Here is a 21353-nt window from a genome sequence, read left to right on the forward strand (position 1 = left end):
CGTCTCATTACCCGTGGGCCCCGAAGGGGCAGTATGCTGCGTGCAATTCCCTATATATAGCCTATATTAAATATTTGGAATATATATTCTATGGCGTTATTTTACTGACAAATGTCAGAAGTGCATTATTGTAGCACGAAAGCACAGTAATACAATGTGCGGCCTATATATGTGGTGTACTTTGATTGATATAGCCTATGTACTGTATATGAAGAGTTCAGATATATATATGGGTCAAAGACGAGACGTCACCATTTTGGTGTCCGCATCAAATACAATTTACAAAAGTGATTTTACATACAAAAAAAATCATATTAAATGCAAGTAAAATGTCTACTTACATGTTTCAGATAAGTTTTGTGAAAATACAATGACAAAATGAGTTAAATAATGCTGCAAAGTGTAAAATTGTCATTCAGCGTAATGATCCGGACTATGATTTTACTAATACATTTTTAAATAAATGTATAAAATACCATGTTAAAAAAATATTTGCTTCCTTGGCATGTTCACGTAAGTGTTGGCTGTATTATATTAAAAGGACTATGTGTTATTTTTTTCGTTAAATATTGAAATAACTAGGGGACTTTTGTCCCGAATATGCAGTTTGTCGGAGGTCATTCAGTGTAACGGGATCAGGAAGCCATTTTGAAATTAAATAAACAACCAATAGTCATCAAGCAGTCTGTGACATCATCAAAAGGCTCCCTGAAGACCGTGTGGTGATTCAGCAAGGTAAGTTTATTGCTCTTAAATATTTGATAATTTCACCTTTTCATAGTGTGGTATCTTGAGTTACAAAAACGAATGTCATTCAGTGAAATGCCAAAAAACACTTTTATTGTTAGATTTTTTGAAAAATAAGTAGATGTTGTGAATAATGATGAATAACCTTTCTGGTCAAGTTCACTGTTTGATATAGGTGGCTAGTTGTTAGCTAGCAATATTAGCTTAAGTAGAAGTTTCGTCATTCAGGGTAATGTTTTGTCATTCGGTGTAATGCAAATTGTCTGTTACACCACAGTGTCATCCATTACACTGAATGACAGTGTCACTGTTTAGATAACATTTTAGCATTTTATTTATATTTAAGATAAATGAGTGATATTTAGCACCAAAAAAATATATATCAAACTTCATAAATATTAATGTTTTAATGCATTTTTGTCTTTTTGGTACTGATTTCTTTTAGATGCCCACAAACAAAGAGAGAGTTTCTAGGCACCGGCAGAAAGTTAATGCAGACCCAGTAGCTAGGGCAGCGCTTTTAGCAAGGAGACGATAAAGGTATCGAGGAGTGCAATGTCAAAATAATAGGGCTGGGTTTAAAAAGATAGATTTCTCGATTTTAATCAATTCTAATTTTGAAGAAACAATACTGATTTGTAAATCCCAAGAATCAATCTTTAAGTCTATGCTGTTTTCAGCTGATGTTAATCAATATCAAATTGATTTGATATTGAATCAAATCATTAAATTTGTGTCAAAGCCTAGCCCTACAGAATAATAGTTTACCACTGTTTTTAGATAGACTCCACCCTACCTATACCACAAGTTAAGAGAGGCCAGAGAGGGATTCTCCACCCATAATACCAATCCTGATAACATGTCATTTATGTTGCCAAACAGAAAGTATTTTTAATTAATAACACGGTTTATATAGATCTATGTCAGTAATTTTATGTCAATAATTACATGGAATCTGTATTTCAGCTACCAGAGAAGAAAGCAAGCTGCCTTGGCTGCAAATCCTGATCACCCGTCAATCAGGAATTTATCAGATGCTGCAGCTGAGAAGAGGTGAAAGCAATGGCAGGAAAATCTAAGAAAACACAGGGCAGAAGCAAAACGTATAAGGGCAGTTCTGGATCTTACACCAGATTCCATTGAAGAGTCTCTTGAGGAAAATATTGAAAGACCCTCTCCTGCAGAACCCACTCACCAGCTTCAGTCTCAGCCAGAACCTCCGTTAGCATTTTCCACCCCTAAAGAGAAAAAAAGCTTTCTAACAGGTGCAAAAGACTGAAAAAGCTCAATTTAAACTTGAGAAAACAGCTCTTCCAATTGAAAAAACAACTAGCCCAAGCTAAAAAAAAATGAAAAGTTAAGGAAGGATTTACAAAGGTCAAAGAAACAGAGTAGGGTGAAAATGGCCAGTAAGAGGAAAGGGAATTTGAAGGAAAAGTCAACACGACGAGAAAAGGTCCATTCTTTTCTCAGTAGAGATGAGAACAGCCGACAGCTGTCTGGTAAGAAAGACAAAAACTAAACTTCAGAGACGCATCCTCACCAAGACACTGAAAGAACTCCATGGAGAGTATAACTCAGAGGTGGCCAGAGAGGACTCCATATCCTACAGACAGTTCTTACGTTTAAGGCCATTTCACATCACTGAGCCAAAAGCAAATGATCAGAACACATGTGCCTGTACAGATCATGAGAATTTTAAACTTCTGGTCGAAAAACTCAAGCAAAAAGGGTTGCTTAAAACATCAAGCATTTCTGAGCTAATAGCAGCCATTGTCTGTGACCCCCACCAAAGAAACTGCATGTACCGTGTATGTGCCAAGTGCTGCTATAATGAAATTGAGGCTGATGTGCCTGAAGAATCTGTAAAGATTATGTGGCAACAGTGGGAAAGACAGAAGACTGTAGAAGGGGATAAGCCATTCACCTACATTGTGAAGAAGACAAACAATGGGACCTGGGATGATCTACTGAAAGTCTTTAATAGGAAGCTTGACTCTCTAGCAAGACACCAGTATAATTGGCTCCACCAGGCAGAACAGTGTAGATGTCTTAAAGAGACCCTGTCTGATGAAGAGGCTGTTCTCCACATGGACTTTTCAGAAAACTATGCCTGCAAATTGGCCACTGAAGTGCAGGCATTTCATTTTGGTGGCAACCGAAGACAGGCTACCATTCACACAAGTGTAGCATACACAAATAAGAGTCACCAGTCCTATGTTACAATTTCAAATTCTTTACGTCATGATGAGCGTGTTATCTGGGCTCACCTCAAACCAGTACTGCAGAATTTGAGGGAACAAAATCCTTCAATCACCACACTACACTGCATGAGTGATGGCCCAGTAACTCAGTACAGAAATCGCAAGAATTTTTACCTGCTCAGCACAGTTCCTTTTCTCTTTGGGTTCAAAAAAGTGACATGGAACTTCTCAGAGAAAAGTCATGGCAAAGGGGCACCAGATCGAGTGGGTGGTGCTGCCAAGAGATGTGCTGATGACTTTGTACAAAAGGGAGGAGATATCCAGGACCCAAAAGATCTCTTCAATGTCCTTCAAGACAAAGCATCAAGCATCAAATACTTTTGGATTGATGAGACTGAGGAAAGCAGATATGACGAAGCTGTTCCAAATGAGTTGCCACTTGTGAAGGGCACTTTAAAAATCCACCAAATTGTGGCAGACAAGCCTGGGATGATCCACCGTCGAGAGTTATCCTGTTTCTGCTCCAGAATAAATGCTACTTGTGAATGTGGACCATCAGTGCAGATTGACTTCCAAACAGAGGCTTCTGGAACAAATACAGAAGCCTCTGTGACATTGGAACCTGATGATGACTTATCCGGCAAATTTGTAGTGGTCCTCAATGATGGCAAGCCCTTTGTTGGGCAGGTTTTGGGGGCTGAAGGTGATGAGTTAGAGGTTAACTGCATGTATCAAAGTGGAGCTGGAAAGAATTCATTTGTGTGGCCTGAGACACCAGACAAACTATTTTACTTCACATCTGATGTGAAGGCAATAGTGTCTGAACCTGAGCCATTAACCCTGAGGAAGTCCAAACTCACTACAGCAGACTGGGAGAAATTTATTGAGTAGGCATCTCTCTCTCTCTCTCTCTGCCTCTGTCTCTCTCTCTCAATGATTGTATTACCACCATCTCTGTTCTTGATGAAATCTCTAAATCACTATCTGTTATTGATAAAATGAGAGAAATTTATTGTATTACCACCACAATTGTTAAGGTGTGTGTTTGTTTGTCCTTCAAGTTCCAATTTGTCAGTTAAATGAGGGATATTTATTAGATTACCACCAGTTTGTTTCAAAATTGTGAAGGTGTGTGTTTTTTATATATATTTTATTTACAACTTTTTACATGATGTACAAATTAAAACAAAGAAAATCAAACAATACAACCATACAAAAAAAAAACAAAAAAACAATGGGGGATGGACTAATATAAACAAGACCTAATCATACATGAATTGTTACAAAGAGAACAATAATTATACATTATTCAGACTTTGAGGAAATCCACAAAGGGCTGTCATATAGATTGAAATTGGCGGCGAGATTTGGACTCCAAGGACTGTATCCTTTCCAGTTGTATGACGTGAAACTATTCACTTAACCACACTTTGAATGATGGAGAGTCCGGAGATTTCCAGTTTAAAAGTATAATTTTTTCGCAAGAGTCATACCCATCAATAGAGGTCGTTGCTGAGATCTTGGAAGACCATTCAATGACTCAGAGGATCTGAGAATTGCAAGACTATGGTCCGGTTTAATCTCTTTTTTTTTAAACTTTTGAAAAGAAATCAAATGTAGCAGACCAAAAATTAAACAGTTTGTGACAAAACCAAAACATGTGTGACAAAGAACCCTCCTCTGATTTACATCTGTCACAAATTGGAGAGATAGAATTATATATCTTATTCAATTTCGTTTTGGAATAATATAGTCTATGTATCACTTTAAATTGAATCAACCTGTGCCTCACATTTATTGAGCAATCTTGGATCTTATTGAGACTATCATTCCAGGTTTCATCAGACACTTCTTCCTCAAAATCCTTAGCCCAGGCTTCTTTTATATGATTGGTGTTCACAGGCAGTTGGAAGGAATTAACACATTGTGAGATCAGATGTTTAGAGCTTGGATTTACCAAAAAAATGTGTTCAAATGTATTAATCTCAGGTTTGTCAGTAAATTGTGGGATAACCGTTTGAACATAATGTCTTACTTGTAAATATCGAAAGAAGTCAGATCTTGGGAGATTAAATACAGATTGTAGTTGATTAAAAGATGCAAATTTACTATCTACATAAAGATCCCTAATTTTATCCCTAAATCAGACCTTTATTTTTCCATTCAATAAAACGTCGGTCTAACTGAGAGGGTTTAAACGTGTGATTGTTAGCGATGGGTGTAAGAACAGAGACGGCAGGTGATTTAAGATGTTTCCTTATCTGATTTAATATTCGTGATGAATTTTTAAGTATTAAATTGTTACCAATTAGTTTTGTTGAGGAAGAAACTTTTGAGAAAATTAAAACTGGGAGACACGATGTTGTAAGAGAAAACGTCTCTAATCTAAGCCATAAAGGGTCTGCCACAGAGAAAGTTTCACCAGGAATACCCCTCTGCCAGTAAGATAGAACCCTGGCATTTGCTGCCCAATAATAATATTTAAAGACTGGAAGTCCTAGCCCTCCCATCTGAGTGGGTTTCTGCAGGTGCGCTTTTGCTATTCGGGGAGTCTTATAAGCCCAAATAAACGGTAAGATAACTGAGTCCACAAGCTTGAAAAAAGATAGAAGGTGTGTGTTTGTCCTTCAAATTCCAAGTTCTCAATGAAATGTGAGCTATTGATTTTACAGTATTACCACCAGTTCAATTAATTTTTACGAATATGATATGCACTGTGGAATAAAATGATTATTCATTTCAGCATCTGCTTCTGTGATTTGTTTAGGAATTTAATTATATAAAATATAAGAATAATATTCAAAACATTGCAATATGGAAACAATGACACTATTTTCTAAATTTTTGTCAAAAATGTCATTCAGCATAACAAACCATGGTCATTCGGCGTAACATATATTTATGTAGAAATGAAACAATATACTTATTCTGAGCTGTACTTATTAAAATATGTAAAATAATATGTGATCCTACAAAATTGTATTTTATTTGAATTGATTTTTACTTCCTTACAAAAACTTCTTGCTGACAAATGGGTAAAACCTAATGGTTTAAAGCATATTGGCGAAGTATAATGCTTTAAAATGACAAATAATTTGTATTTGGGGTCTGCACTGTGATCTATAGAGTCCTGTAATATTTCATCAAATAATAGTTTTTCTAAAAAATGTCTGATAATATTTTTTTGACGACCACATTAATTTTAAGAATCATATGCTTGTTTGTTTAGATAAATTGTTCAGAAGGGTTTGACTTGAGAAGTTATTTACAAATAATCCAAACACCTGATTACTTTTTGTAATACAATTAAATTGTAAAGAATTACAGATCCATCTTTGAAATCTGATTGGTTGATAACTTTTGACAATGTTTAATTCAGGTTTGAAAATAATTTATAGCTATCTAAAGCGCATCAACCTAGAGAGATTTGAGCGTGCACAGGACACAGTTGAGCCAGAGGAGAGACAAGTTTTAAGTGAGCGCGCTGTTTTCAGACGAGAGCAGCATATATCTGAGCGTGCGTCCGGTTTTGTGCAAGATCAAGAAAATCTGTGCATGAGTGGATAGACTTGCGCTCACACATTTTATTAATGTGCTTTCGCACTAAAATAATGCGCTCTCGACATTTGTCAGTAAAATAATGCCATATATTTTCATATTTTATTAGGTTCTTTGATAAGGTTAAAATACAAAGACAAAGTAACAAGACATCAGTGTTAAGTAATTGTGTTCATTTTAAACTGGATTTCTGACAGGCGTTATACCTTTCGAGATTGGCTAAACGTACTACTAAGCTTATTGATTGGCTGTTGCAGTAGGGCAATTATATGAAAGTTTTCGCTCTACAGTAATTATCTTTTTATGAATTGTCATATATGCAATTTTATTTTGTCTGTTCTGATCGGGTGGGCCAGTGCCACTCTGGCCCTTATGTAGCCTCGCCCCTGGTCTGTGTCTTCAAAGCAGGTTCGTGTCCAGCTTTCAAATAATATACGGGTCTGGGTAGGCATTTCTCGGATCTACACGGGTCCGAGTCCAGCTTTTGAAATAATAGATGGGTCCGGGTCGGTTCTGTGTAGTACATTTTTTGGGTACATCTTTCGGGTTCGGGTTTCGGGTTCGAGCGCAAATTTTTGGACCCGTGAAGACCTCTACTGGACAGTATTCAATTATCTCCAGTTGTTCATATCGCGGTAATCTAATATGGTTTTAAAGATAAAAAGATTAAACATAACCAGGGGGAATATTATCATTATTTATCGTCAAAATGGTAATCGTTACATCCCAACTTGAAAAATAAACATTATCTAAAGTTTTTACAGAGAATAAAGGTAATCTTCAAAACCAGCAGATGATAAACACAAATATGTAGTTACTCCTCAAAGAACAATGTCACAATTGTATTCTTGTATATCATTTTGTTTCATGATATAAATTATAAAATTGGGTTGCTTATGAGCTTCCTAAGTTTTATAAGTCATACAATGCATATGTACTGTGAGATTCTGTGGCTTTCGTTATTTTATTTGAATACATTATTTGTTTTCTGTTCCTTTCTGAATAGACACCAACTCATCCATGCACATCACATCCCCTGTACAGCCTGGAATATAACATTTATTTCCATGATTATCCACGCTATCCATTTCTTCACAATATATCTGCAGAACTTCTGATGATTCGGCTGACATAAGCAAATGTTGGGGGTGTAACTATTAGTGATCCAGACTGTAACATCACAGTCGGTGTCTGATTCTGATTCAACTATTCTTCAGTGGTCTTTTGCATGCACAAGATTTACACAAGGAGAAAACAATGGTGTTTGAGCCTCATATAATGTCACTTCCATGTACAGAACTGTTATTATTCATCTATGTCAAGGTAAATACAGTTTTTCATTCTATGTCACCTTTAAACAAGTACTACAACACTTATTCACATGCAATCACTCTCTCAATAATGCATTCAAACAAATGTAATACAGCGATACTTAATCTGTATCTGATTTTGAATGAGCAGAAATCTGTAAGAAATGCATTGATCCGTAGGCAAAATAACTGACGAAAACGTACTTTTATTTTCATCTCAAACAAAATTTGCACCCCAAAAAGCAGCAATTATACATTTTAATGCTGACAACCACGTTATTGGATTGTCATGTGGTAGAAAAAAAGGTTGCACACAGTGTTCTGATAAACCACTTTGAAACTCTCCTCTTATTTTATTTTGTAATATATGTTATGAACAGAACGGTGCTATTTCAAACATACTGAAATACTTCAGACATGGAGCGGTGTTTCTGATATCAGTGAGCGTGGAGTGGAGCAGGAGCGGGATAGACGTCAGCGATGTGTTCGGCTGTGGTCGAGGAAAATTAAATAAAAACACTGTTGTTAAAATATGTAATATTCACATATGAAAGTTTATTACTTATGAATTTCTGTGTGTTTCTTAGAACGATTTCAAGGAGGATAAATGTTAAGCCAATGAGCATGTGCTTATATTTTCTCTAAGGTACACCGAATTACACCATATTTTAGATTTGACACATTTACTAGGTGTGCAATATTTATATAATAAGAATATTATTCTAAATAAATTGTGGTACCAGAGCATTAAAAGTGGTAGTCTATTTTAGTGAGCTGCTTATATTTTAATTTTTGGGGAAAAAGATATTTGTCTGTACACTGATTAAGAAATTGTTGTGCGTTTTATAAATTATTTACTTTAAGTAAAACATTAAGGCACTGTATAATTTCGCTCCCATTATTTTGGCCTAATTAAAACAAGAAACGAATAAATTAAACCTGCACGATTTAACGAAATCCTTGAAACTCTAAAGAATGGACCGATTAATAAAACGTCCTCAAATTTAAACTCAAGTTCTCTTATTATAATCAGCAAAATGCACAAAATTAAAAAAAAAGCTTAATTAATTGACAACTTCAGTGATTTTAAAGGGAGCCTTCTTTAATTGCTTTCATATAATTCAAGTAAAAAAAATTCAGCTGCTTTTAAATGCATGTGTATCATATTCCTTGCTGTGTGCCCGATGCTGAGTGCGAGGCACATCAATTATTCTTATTTGTCTACTTATTATTATTATTATGTATTAATGTTGGATAACTGCATATAAAATACTATTTACTTTGTAATGCATATGCAAAATATTAATAATTATTCATATTCAAATTATTAATGCACATGCATGACAGGGAGGCGCCCTCTCGATCACTTTAAATTTTTCCTGATAATTAAATAAATGAAAATTGGGGTGTCTCACATAGATGAGAAATATATCTACAGAAAGCTTGAAATGTCTTATGAACGAAATCAATTCAAAACGAAAGCATAATGTAATCTGTGAAGGTTGCATTTCTCTCTAAAGTTGCGTCCATGTGGAGAGAGACAGCACTGGGAATTTCATCTTGAAGCCGACAAGAAAACATTTGTTTATTAATAAATAATTAAAAGGTCTCCTTTTTCACAATTATTAGGCTACTTCTGCCTGTGCCTTGCGGCAAACTTAATGCATGTGCTTGAGCGCAGAATATATTGAGACTCATTATGGATTGTAGATGGAAATTTAATATAAACCTGCGATTAGTTGAATAATGACAAATGAACAACTAGTAACTAGAAAAATCTTTTGTGGGGCCTGACCTATTAAATACCCTCAAGACATCTCTGTTCAATTTTTTTAAACATTTTATACGCATTTGCAAAAATTCTTCTTTCAGAATCGTCTGGAACGAAGAAATGTATTAACACTGATTTTTCCTCTGAAACACAAAAACGAAAATTGAAATAAAATGTATATTTTTATAGAAAGGCAAACCCCTCTCTGCATATATATTATTGCTTCTGGTTTGTGCATTGTAAGTACAAATAGTAATAACAAATATAGCTGCAAGCAGCAATTACAGGGCCAAGCACTCCACCGGCAAATTAATGAGCGATAACAGCAATTTTAGGATTATTGTAATTGATCAATCAGCGTCGCACACCTGTAGGTCATAGATAGGTGCTTAGACAAAAAGACTGATATAGTCCTGATGAAGATCAAACGATCGAAACGTTGCCATTAAAGTATTTTTTATTGTTTTGCAAGTTGATAGTGTGCTGATTTTCTTGTTTTTCTCAGGATTATTGTAATTGAAATGGCTAAAAAAATAAATACAATCTCTAAAAGCATGATTACTTGGCTTATCAAGTTTGACCAATAGGTGTCGCTGTTATCAAATCAATTTTGTGTACTCTGTGTGACTTGTCAATGACACACACAAAGTTTGGTATCAATATGCCAAAGCATTGCAGAGATACAGCCTCAAGTGTCATTTTGGCATCATGCCTCAAATTCGTGGCTGTGTTTTACGAAAACCGTTTTGTCTAAAAATCCATACATTTTGTCAAAACTGTCTGAAGATCATCTGACTACATTTTGGTGAAAATCAGACCAACGGTTGATGAGGAGTTAAAAAAAGTATATTTTCAATATAAATCAAAATGGTGGACAGGAAGATCCAGCTTACTCTGGCATATTTGGTATCTTTGTTGTTGGCATAAGCCAGGGAATATTTTGAGACCAGTTTTATTGCAATAGGATAATGCAATAAAAGGTTATTAGCATTTTTATAAGTGTAAAAATTATTAGTTAATGATTGGTTTATTACTCTTGACCAATAGGTGGCGCTGTTACAAAATTGATGTGGCATGGTCAGTGTGAGGTGACAATGACAAATACAAAGTTTGGTGCAAATATGTCAAAGCTTTGCTGAGTTACAGCCTCAAATGCATTTTGGTATCCTTCCAGCAAATTCGATGATGCGCTAAATGAGAACCGTGCCGTGTATCGGCAAAAAATCCATTACTTTTTGCCAGTGGGGTCTGAAGATGATCCACGTCAAATTTGGTGAAAATCTGACTAACGGTGTAGAAGGAGTTTGAAAAAGTACGTTTTCAACAAATCAAAATGGCGGACAGGAAGTATGGCCAATTTTGGCATAATTGGTATTGATGTTCTCTGTATGGCCCAAAGAATATAGGGAGACCATTTTGATTTCAATAGTCTAATTTATTCAAAGGTTTCATAATAACTTTTTGAGTACCTTCAGGGCATGGAGTCGAAGATTTTTGTAATTATTTTCGTAACGAAACGATAATGCGTTCAAAAAATACAGCATTTTAAAACATAATTCATAATTGCCGACACAGGAAAACTGAATATCATTCGACTCGACATGACTCACTGAATCTAAAGAGACCAGTTGTGTGATTTATGGCCAAACCATTCAAAAATATGCATTTTTCATGTCTCCTGACCACTAGGTGGCGCTCCGTCAAAACATTGCAGGTAGTCTCAGGTCATGGTTATTAGGACACACACCAAGTTTGGTCTCAATATTCCAAACCGTTGCTGAGATATAGACTCACGTGCATTTTAGCATGCTTTTCGTCAAATGTGTTCACGTGTCATTCGAGAACGGTTGGACAAATCAACTTGAATTCCATAAATTGTTGCTAGCATTGTCTGAATATGATCTGAGTCAATTTTTGTGAAAATCAGACAAACCGTCTTGCACGAGTTTGAACAAGTCGATTTTTCATATAATTCAAAATAGCAAAAAAACTAAACCTTGCGATTTTTTAATTGTGGGGTTGAGCCAAGGATTCAGAGAAAAAAAAAATTTATTTTCTGGCTTACGGTTCAAAAGTTATTAGCATAGAAGCATTGAAACTTTGGTCAAGTGGTGGCACTAGAGTTGGAGTTAGAGACTTCAAATTTGCTATGGTTAATGTTGGGACTTCCCTCTATCAGTGCTGAGTATGAGAGCGGAGTGGAGTGGCAACAATTTCCCCTCCGCGCTCAGAGCATTTAATAATCACTCCGCTCCAGCTTCACAATTTCCCGCTCCCGCTCCACTCCGCGCTCAGTGATACCAGAAACACCGCTCCGCCTTCGATCCGTGGCTAAAGTATTTCAGTATGTTTGAAATGTTATGTTCATAACGTAGCCTATATTAAAATAAAAAATAAAATAACGGGAGAGTTTCAAAGTGGCTTAGGCTATTGTGTGCAAACTTTTGTTTCCTACTACAGACCAAACTAATAACATGGATGTCCGCATTAATATAATTACTGTATTCTGCTGTGCAAATTTAGTTTGTGATGAAAATAACAGTACTTTTTTATTTTATCTAGAGATCAATGCATTTCTTACAGATTTCTGCTCATTCAAAATCAGATACAGATGAAGTAACACTGTAAGATTACATTTGTTTGAATGCATTATTGCAAAAGCGGTTGCGTGTGAATGTGCTGTAACTGTTTAAATCATGCTTTGACCCGAAAATATTCAGTAAAAGGAACAGACAAACTCCTTGAGAACTAACCTATAACTTCTCGCTCGGCTATTGTCGTCATTGTAAACTTCTGATTTGAGAGATCCATCTGTAACAAGCTATAGTTAAATATGGTTAACGTGAATACTTGCTAAATATGCAGTTATATTACGGGCCGTTGGCATGAATTGTACTTGTGATGTAGCGGTGGTGGAGCGCTCTTGAAACGAGTGAAAACCACAACGCTCCGACTTTTAAAAAATCCGCTCCTCGCTCCTGTCAAAATCACACCGCTCCACTCCACGCTCCGCTCCCACACTCTGTATCAGTGTGCCTAATCTCACAACATTCCTGCAATCAGTTCTATGGGCTGCCATAGACTTGCGGAGGAAGAAACGGAAGAAGACATTTACATTTATTCATTTAGCTGACGGTTTTATCCAAAGCGACTTACAATTGCAATATATGTCAGAGGTCGCATCCCTCTGAGCAGCTATGGGTTAAGTGTCTTGCTCAGGGACACATTGGTGTGTGGTCAGTGAATGGCTGCTGTTTCCAATGAATATGTGCACGAGGCACCAGCGTGATCAAACAGCTGAACTGCTAAATTTTTGGTCACACAGTAAAGACATAATTAAAAAATGCAAAGTGTTATCAGTTTGTAAAATCAAGATAATAACAGCGTTAATACAAATTATTTCTAAATGCTGGACCGTATATAGTTTCGCGAATGATGACCCATTTTGGTTGTCTATCTACTGTACATTACTTTTCTCTCCATTAAATTTATGAAATCCCAGCACACGCTCCTAATAAATATTTGTTATTACAGCATCAACATTCACAGAACAGTTATTCTTAACTAAAGCAAGTGGCTGCTGTGTGCATGGTTTATATGGTTTGGTGGAATGCCAGCAGAGCACTGCATTTATAATCTCTAAAATACATCTCAGTTCATCCGAATCTCACAAATCTGTTAACACACATTAAAAATATGAATAATGAATCTACATTTTCCTCTTACTTCAAACGAATGCTTAGTTTGGGGCTCATCATTAGCCTATTATTATTAATAACGAAACAGGCTAAAACAGTGGGATGACAAATTCTCTTATATTACACTGAACTTTTAACAAAATTAATAAGGAGAATATGTTTTATCCGCATTGTAACACAAAAAAATGTTTTTAAAAGACTTTTGATTTCCCCTTTCTTTAAAACTATAGTAGCTTGTGGTTCATTGTTAGCCCATTAATTAAAACAAGCAAAAAAAAAAAGTACAATGGTACAAATTCTCATTGACATTTTAAGGCTTTTTACTCTTCTTGACCAAAGTTAATAAAATTGATATTGTAACCAAAATAAATAAGGTATTTTCTCTCTTTTAAAACAAACGCTTAGTTTGTGGTTCAATGTTTTATTTATTTGAAATGAAAACAGCAACAATAATGACAAACTCTCTTTATTAAAGGAATATTAAAAGGAAGAAATTGAACCTTTTTTAACAAAAGTTGTGCTTTTGGATCAGTATCTCGCATCAATCCCTGTTATAGCCTAAATAGAAGCTCTGCATACGCTTACACCTGTTTATCATGTATATTTCATATTAGTTCATTTTGCTTTTGAGCAACAAATGAATAACAATTTAATTGTTTTAGATATTTTATGTTTAGATATTTCAACTTTGCGGAGTCCCATGAATCATTTTGTTTTCCTGTATCCTGCACACACACACACACAGAAGTCTTGTCCAGCGCCGCTCTCTGTTGCATCGGGTCTCGCGGGAGCAAGTCTGTAATCCACAATCACATGGGAGTTGCTTCAATGCATTTAAGGGTGTGGTCCTGGTCAAGAGAATCTCCTGAACTCCAAACTGAATGTCAGAATGGGAAAGAAAGGTGATTTAAGCAATTTTGAGCGTGGCATGGTTGTTGGTGCCAGACGGGCCGGTCTGAGTATTCCACAATCTGCTCAGTTACTGGGATTTTAACGCACAACCATTTCTAGGGTTTACAAAGAATGGTGTGAAAAGGGAAAAACATCCAGTATGCGCAGTCCTGTGGGCGAAAATGTCTTGTTGATGCTAGAGGTCAGAGGAGAATGGGGACAACTGATTCAAGCTGATAGAAGAGCAACTTTGACTGAAATAACCACTCGTTAATAACGAGGTATGCAGCAAAACATTTGTGAAGCCACAACAGCAGAAGACCCCACCGGGTACCACTCATCTCCACTACAAATAGGAAAAAGAGGCTACAATTTGCATGAGCTCACCAAAATTGGACAGTTGAAGACTTGAAAAATGTTGCCTGGTCTGATGAGTGTCGATTTCTGTTGAGACATTCAGATGGTAAAGTCAGAATTTGGCGTAAACAGAATGAGAACATGGATCCATCATGCCTTGTTTCCACTGTGCAGGCTGGTGGTGGTGTAATGGTGTGGGGGATGTTTTCTTGGCACACTTTAGGCCCCTTAGTGCCAATTGGGCATCGTTTAAATGCCACGGCCTACCTGAGCAATTTTTCTGACCATCCCTTTATGTCCACCATGTGCCCATCCTCTGATGCCTACTTCCAGCAGGATAATGCTCCATGTCACAAAGTTCGAATCATTTCAAATGGGTTTCTTGAACATGATAATGATTTCACTGTACTAAAATGGCCCCCACAGTCACCAGATCTCAACCCAATGGAGCATCTTTGGGATGTGGTGGAACGGGTGCTTCGTGCCCTGGATGTGCATCCCACAAATCTCCATCAACTATCCTATCAATATGGGCCAACATTTCTAAAGAATGCTTTCAGCACCTTGCTGAATCAATGCCATGTAGAATTAAGGCAGTTCTGAAGGCGAAAGGGGGTCAAACACAGTATTACTATGGTGTTCCTAATAATCAGAAAAATCAGAAACATTATCTCGATGTGAGTTGTTTTCCAATATCGTGCTGCTCTACTAGTAAGTTTAATCAAGCTTACAGGCTCAGTAGCTTCTGCAGCATGAACACAAACATGTAGTCCTCCATTGTTGTTAGTGTTAAATGACCTAGCGGTGTCTGACTATAGTAGAGAAGTGGGTTGATGACATCATTGTTTTAGAAAACATATGGATTGGCAGTACACAAAAACACAAAGGTGTCATTATCAGATTTATCCACTCTGGGACCTGGTTTTAAAAAATAATAATAAAAAAAATAGGGTTTTCACTCCCCCATATGCCGGATCCGTCTGGACCAAATTCATATACCATACGAAATATATTTACATATACAGCTTAATGCGTCTCCGGGATTACGGGGACTTACTGTGATTGTTTTTTGTTTGACTGTGTATAACAGATGACTTAATGGAACGCTTTCCACATACATTGCGGTGATGTGCTTTCTCTCCAAGGTGAATCCTCTCATGTTTTTTCTGACTCGATGAATCCCTGAATTTCCTGTCACAGATTAAACACTTGTAAGGTTTCTCTCCAGTGTGGATCCTCTCATGTGTTTTCAGACTTGATGAATCACCGAATCTCTTGTCACAGTGTGAACACTTGTAAGGTTTCTCTCCAGTGTGGATCCTCTCATGTGTTTTCAGATTTGATGACACACTAAATCTCTTGTCACAGTGTGAACACTTGTAAGTTTTCTCTCCAGTGTGGATCCTCTCATGTCTTTTCAGACTTGATAACACACTGAATCTCTTGTCACAGTGTGAACACTTATAATGTTTCTCTCCAGTGTGAAATCTCTCATGTGTTTTCAGATGTGATAAATTACTGAATCTCTTGTCACAGTGTGAACACTTGTAAGGTTTCTCTCCAGTGTGGATCCTCTCATGTCTTTTCAGACTTGATAACACACTGAATCTCTTGTCACAGTGTGAACACTTATAATGTTTCTCTCCAGTGTGAAATCTCTCATGTGTTTTCAGACTTGATAAATCACTGAATCTCTTGTCACAGTGTGAACATTTGTAAGGTTTCTCTCCAGTGTGGATCCTCTCATGTGTTTTCAGACTTGATGACGCACCGAATCTCTTGTCACAGTGTGAACACTTATAAGGTTTCTCTCCAGTATGAATCCTCTCATGTTTTTTAAGATATCCTCTTTGACTGAATCTCTTGCCACAGTGTGAACACTTATAAGGTTTCTCTCCAGTGTGAATCGTCTCATGTGTTTTCAGACTTACTGACTGACTGAATCTCTTGTCACAGTGTGAACACTTGTAAGGTTTCTCTCCAGTGTGAATCCTCTCATGTTTTTTCAGACTTGATAAATTATAGAATCTCTTGTCACAGTGTGAACACTTGTAAGTTTTCTCTCCAGTGTGGATCCTCTCATGTTTTTTCAGACTTGATGACACACCGAATCTCTTGTCACAGTGTGAACACTTGTAAGGTTTCTCTCCAGTGTGGATCCTCTGGTGTGTTTTCAGCTCTGTTGACGCACCAAATCTCTTGTCACAGTTTGAACACTTGTAAGGTTTCTCTCCAGTGTGGATCTTCTCGTGTGTTTTCAGACTTGATGACACACCGAATCTCTTGTCACAGTGTGAACACTTGTAAAGTTTCTCTCCAGTGTGGATCCTCTCATGTGTTTTCAGACTTGATGACACACCGAATCTCTTGTCACAGTGTGAACACTTGTAAGGTTTCTCTCCAGTGTGGATCCTCTCATGTTTTTTCAGAGCTGCTGACTGACTGAATCTCTTGTCACAGTGTGAACACTTGTAAGGTTTCTCTCCAGTGTGGATCCTCTCATGTGTTTTCAGACTGACTGTATGACTGAATCTCTTGTCACAGTGTGAACACTTGTAAGGTTTCTCTCCAGTGTGGATCCTCTCGTGTTTTTTCAGATCTGCTGAATGACTGAATCTCTTGTCACAGTGTGAACACTTGTAAGGTTTCTCTCCAGTGTGGATCCTCTCATGTGTTTTCAGATTGACTGACTGACTGAATCTCTTGTCACAGTGTGAACACTTGTAAGGTTTCTCTCCAGTGTGGATCCTCTCATGTGTTTTCAGATTGACTGACTGACTGAATCTCTTGTCACAGTGTGAACACTTGTAAGGTTTCTCTCCAGTGTGGATGTTCATGTGATCCTTAAGATTTGATGATTGTGTGAAAATCTTCCCGCACTGATTGCAAGTGAATGGTTTCGCTCCAGTATGAACTTTCATGTGATGCTTAAGATTTGATTTACATGTGAAACTCTTTCCACACTGAGTGCAGGTGAAAGATACCTTAACTCTTTTTTTCTTTAAATCTTTCTGTTTGGTTTGAGAGCAAGTCAAAGTTTTCCCACCAGTTTTGACATTATTTTTCTCCTCAACTTCACTTGATTCTTCATTGTCCTCTTTTTCTTTGATGAACTCTAAAATAAAAAAGTAAAAATTATATAGTTTTGGTATATAGACACACACACACACACACACACACACACACACAGTACAGACCAAAAGTTTGGACACACCTTCACAAGAGTCCTGAACCCAATCGAGATGGTTTAGGGGTGAGCTGGACCGCAGACAGAAGGCAAAAGGGCCAACAAGTGCTAAGCATCTCTCGGGGAACTCGTTCAAGACTTTTGGAAGACCATTTCAGGTCATTACCTCTTGAAGCTCGTCAAGAGATGGCCAAGAGTGTGCAAAGCAGTAATCAAAGCTAAAAGGTGGCTACTTTGAAGAACCTACAATATGACATATTTTCAGTTGTTTCACACTTTTTTGTTATGTATATAATTCCATCTATAATTCCACATGTGTTAATTCATAGTTTTGATGCCTTCAGTGTGAATCTACAATTTCCATAGTCATGAAAATAAAGAAAACTCTTTGATTGAGAAGGTGTGTCCAAACTTTATATATATATGTGTATATATACTTTTTCTGTGAACACAAAAAGCCTATTTTCTCTTAAACACTGTCTTAATCTGAAGGTATAGATATATATATACACTCACTTTTGTCACTATATATATTTATATACTCACTTTCATCACTATATATATATTTATTAGGGGTGTAACGGTTCACAAAATACACGGTTCGGTTTGATACGATACACTGGTTTCACTGTTCGGTTCGGTATGTTTTAGATACAGCAAAAAGAAAAAATTGGCAGATAAATTTCCTTGATTTTTTTAAAATGTTTTATTTATTAAAACTAACAATGTTTTTTTGTTTTTCTTATCAGCATACTGTATAAAACAAAAACAGCTCCTTATTAAAAAAAATTAAATTTTTATATTGTTGTAGTAGTAATGAAAAAAAAATGAAATTTTTATATTGTTGTAGTAGTTATGAACAAATACAAAGATGTAACTCTTTTTATATGGAACTCTATAACTCTTTATATTGAGTGTGTTTTTACACAATTGGTTCTCTATAGGGCTTATGTTTTTTGGAACAAAGCAGGAATTAACGTCTGGCTGAAATGTGCTTGTGAAGGAATATTGTAATGGGGCTCAATTACATTAAGCATGTTCTTAAAACCTGCGTTTTCCACTACAGAGTAAGGCGCTCGCTCACTCAGTGCACGCTGAAGGCTTGATCCTCCAATAACCAACAGGTCTGGTGTTTGGGTGCACTTTGATTTCCCTGTAACCTATAATGGTAATGATAGAATTAATGGTAAATGGTAAGGTCTCATATCCGCGGCTATAACGCGGCTTTTTTTTGTATTCCCGCTGGTGTACCCTATTGTCATGTAACAGATGCGACCCAAGTGCACCCAAACACCAGACCTGTTGGTTATTGGAGGATCTTCTATTTCTGGTCTGTTAAATGCATTGGCCATTTTGCAACGAGCCTTCAGTGCGTACTGATTGAGCTAGGGCCTGACTGAGTAGCCTGACATAAAAATAAGTTGGTGTGTTTTTTTTCTTTGGGGGTGTCAGGGGCGTTGCCTGTTACATCGTTTGGGTTATTGGGCTACCTTGTTGAACCTATAACATTATATTTCACACAATATTTTTAATTTCCAAATATAATGAATTAGTCCAACGAACTGTTTGGTACATAATGCGTACCGAACCGAAAGCCTCGTACCGAACGGTTCAATACGAATACGCGTATCGTTACACCCCTAATATATATATATATATATATATATATATATATATATACATAGATACATACACACACAAACACACACACACAAGGCCCGGGCAATATATACAAAATATATATCTGTATCTTGTTTTTATCCAAATTTGTACGATATTCGATATATACCTCGATATATTTTCGTTTGCATTTAAGTAATAAAGAAAACTATAGACTAAGTGATCATTTACTGGTTATTAGGGATAAACCGATCATGATTTTTCATGGCCGATTCCGATACCGATTTTTTACAAACAAATTGGCTGATTCCGATACCGATTTCTTTTTTTTTCTTTTTTTTTTTTATCTTTAAGCAACAAACAAGAAAAAAGGAAAGTGTGCATAAACAAGATGTTTATTTGGTATTTAATGGGCCAAACTGGCTTTTGGCTATTGAAAACAATAACTGCAACCATCTGAAATTAACAGCAACATTACAGACATCAGCATTTAGCTTTTGTTTTTGAATTGGGTTGAAACTACAGAGAACTGGCCTTAAATTTAAAGATTAACTGTATGTGAAATTAAAGGCAATAACTGCATAGTTCTACAATCCAAACAACACACATTCAATAAGATGTTTCTTGATCAGCATTCAGTATTTTAGTTTTTAAATTTGGTTTTAAATAAAAAAAGGTCTTTGCCAGTGTCTTTATTTACAGACTAAATAAAAGTATGCTATAGACCCTTTTACAGTTGGTAAACAATGTGACGTATTTGTGTGGGCGGGGTTTAGCTGGAAGCAGAAAGTTTCCCCTCAACACTTGAAAGAACGGTAGCTAGCGAGTTTTCTTAGCCTGTTTTTTTAACAATGGCTGGAGAAAATCTGAATATATCTGCTTTATCTGAATATTTAAGGTCACTCACTGTCCGGGAACGCGATAATTATTTGAAAAAGTTAACTTTAACAGACGGAACCAGATTGGTCGACCCGTACACAATCACTCATTGGATGGACGATCTGACAGGATTACCTCCGATTGAGTGGCCTGACATCTACACTTACCTGATAGAGAAACCGAGCGTGTATAGTAAAGAGAAAATGAGGGCGTATAAATCCTTAAATTAAATAAAGAGTGACATTACAGTAAAATTATTATTAAGATGTAATTAATTTCTAGAAATAAAAATACTGAAAACTGCAAATTAATTATAAACTTTCTGTATTTATTCTTTCTTACCATGTTCTTAAATTCCGGTCACAATTAATCACAACAATGTATATAAAATGTTCTCCGTCGATTCTGGCAACCAACAACACAACAAGACGACATTTTAAGCTCCTTGAGTAGCCAACCCTGTGTTGGTTTGTATTGGCCGCCTCCAGTTTTCCGTTTGTTTTGCCTCCAGCTAGCGCCGTGACGTACCTCTGACGTCCGCACAAAAGGGGTCTATATAAATAGATTATTCCAAAATGTTAAAATCAAAATGTTGGTGGGAATAAAACAAAGATGCAAAGTGTTTTCATTCATCCAATAAAAAAAATAAGGGTAATGAGTCACATCTATATTTTTTTCACTTGAGCCAATGAAAAATAAATAACTATTCTCTCAAGTAAAAAAATGTAGATGTGAATCATTACCCTAAATTGTTTTCATTGGATGAATGAAACACGTTTTCTCAGTGTGCTACAGCAGGTGATTTTTAAATCAAATTAAGTCGATGTAATTTTAAGGTAAAATAAAAATAATCAACTGTCTTTTACTTCGGCTTTTCAAACGTGTTTGCAAGTTCCACTTTACAAAAAAAAAAAAAAGTTTCGTCACAGTTTAGTCCGTTTCGTTTCTCATCCAACACGTGAGAAGTTGATCTGAACATCTCTTCATGGTCTACTCGTGTTCACTGTTCAAGGCTCGGACTGGTAACAGTAAGCTTGCGCAGCTTCAGTGCATGCAGAAAAGGGACTCTTATTTCTGCGCCAGTACACCAAAGGCTGATCGCTTCCTGCTATCTGTGCCTCAGACATGTAG

The 21353-nt window shown here is 36.4% G+C and overlaps 1 protein-coding gene across 4 annotated transcripts in view; it reads right to left on the minus strand.

Annotated features, from left to right (window-relative positions):
* Window positions 1–21353, minus strand: part of LOC113047426 (zinc finger protein 271-like) — a 102589-nt gene that overhangs the window by 68454 nt on the left and 12782 nt on the right. The window contains exons 2-3 of one of the 4 annotated variants that reach the window (XM_026208771.1): window positions 15744–17651; window positions 3566–3573 (exon numbers count right to left, since the gene is read on the minus strand). In XM_026208771.1, the coding sequence (XP_026064556.1) occupies window positions 3566–3573; window positions 15744–17457 (1722 nt within the window). In that variant the 5' untranslated portion in view covers window positions 17458–17651. Of the gene's footprint in view, window positions 1–3565; window positions 3574–15083; window positions 17652–21353 lie in introns of those variants that run through there. The other 3 variants (XM_026208772.1, XM_026208774.1, XM_026208773.1) reach the window with 3 other exon arrangements.

Source organism: Carassius auratus, chromosome 28, assembly GCF_003368295.1.
Source record: "Carassius auratus strain Wakin chromosome 28, ASM336829v1, whole genome shotgun sequence".
Taxonomy (NCBI): domain Eukaryota; kingdom Metazoa; phylum Chordata; class Actinopteri; order Cypriniformes; family Cyprinidae; genus Carassius; species Carassius auratus.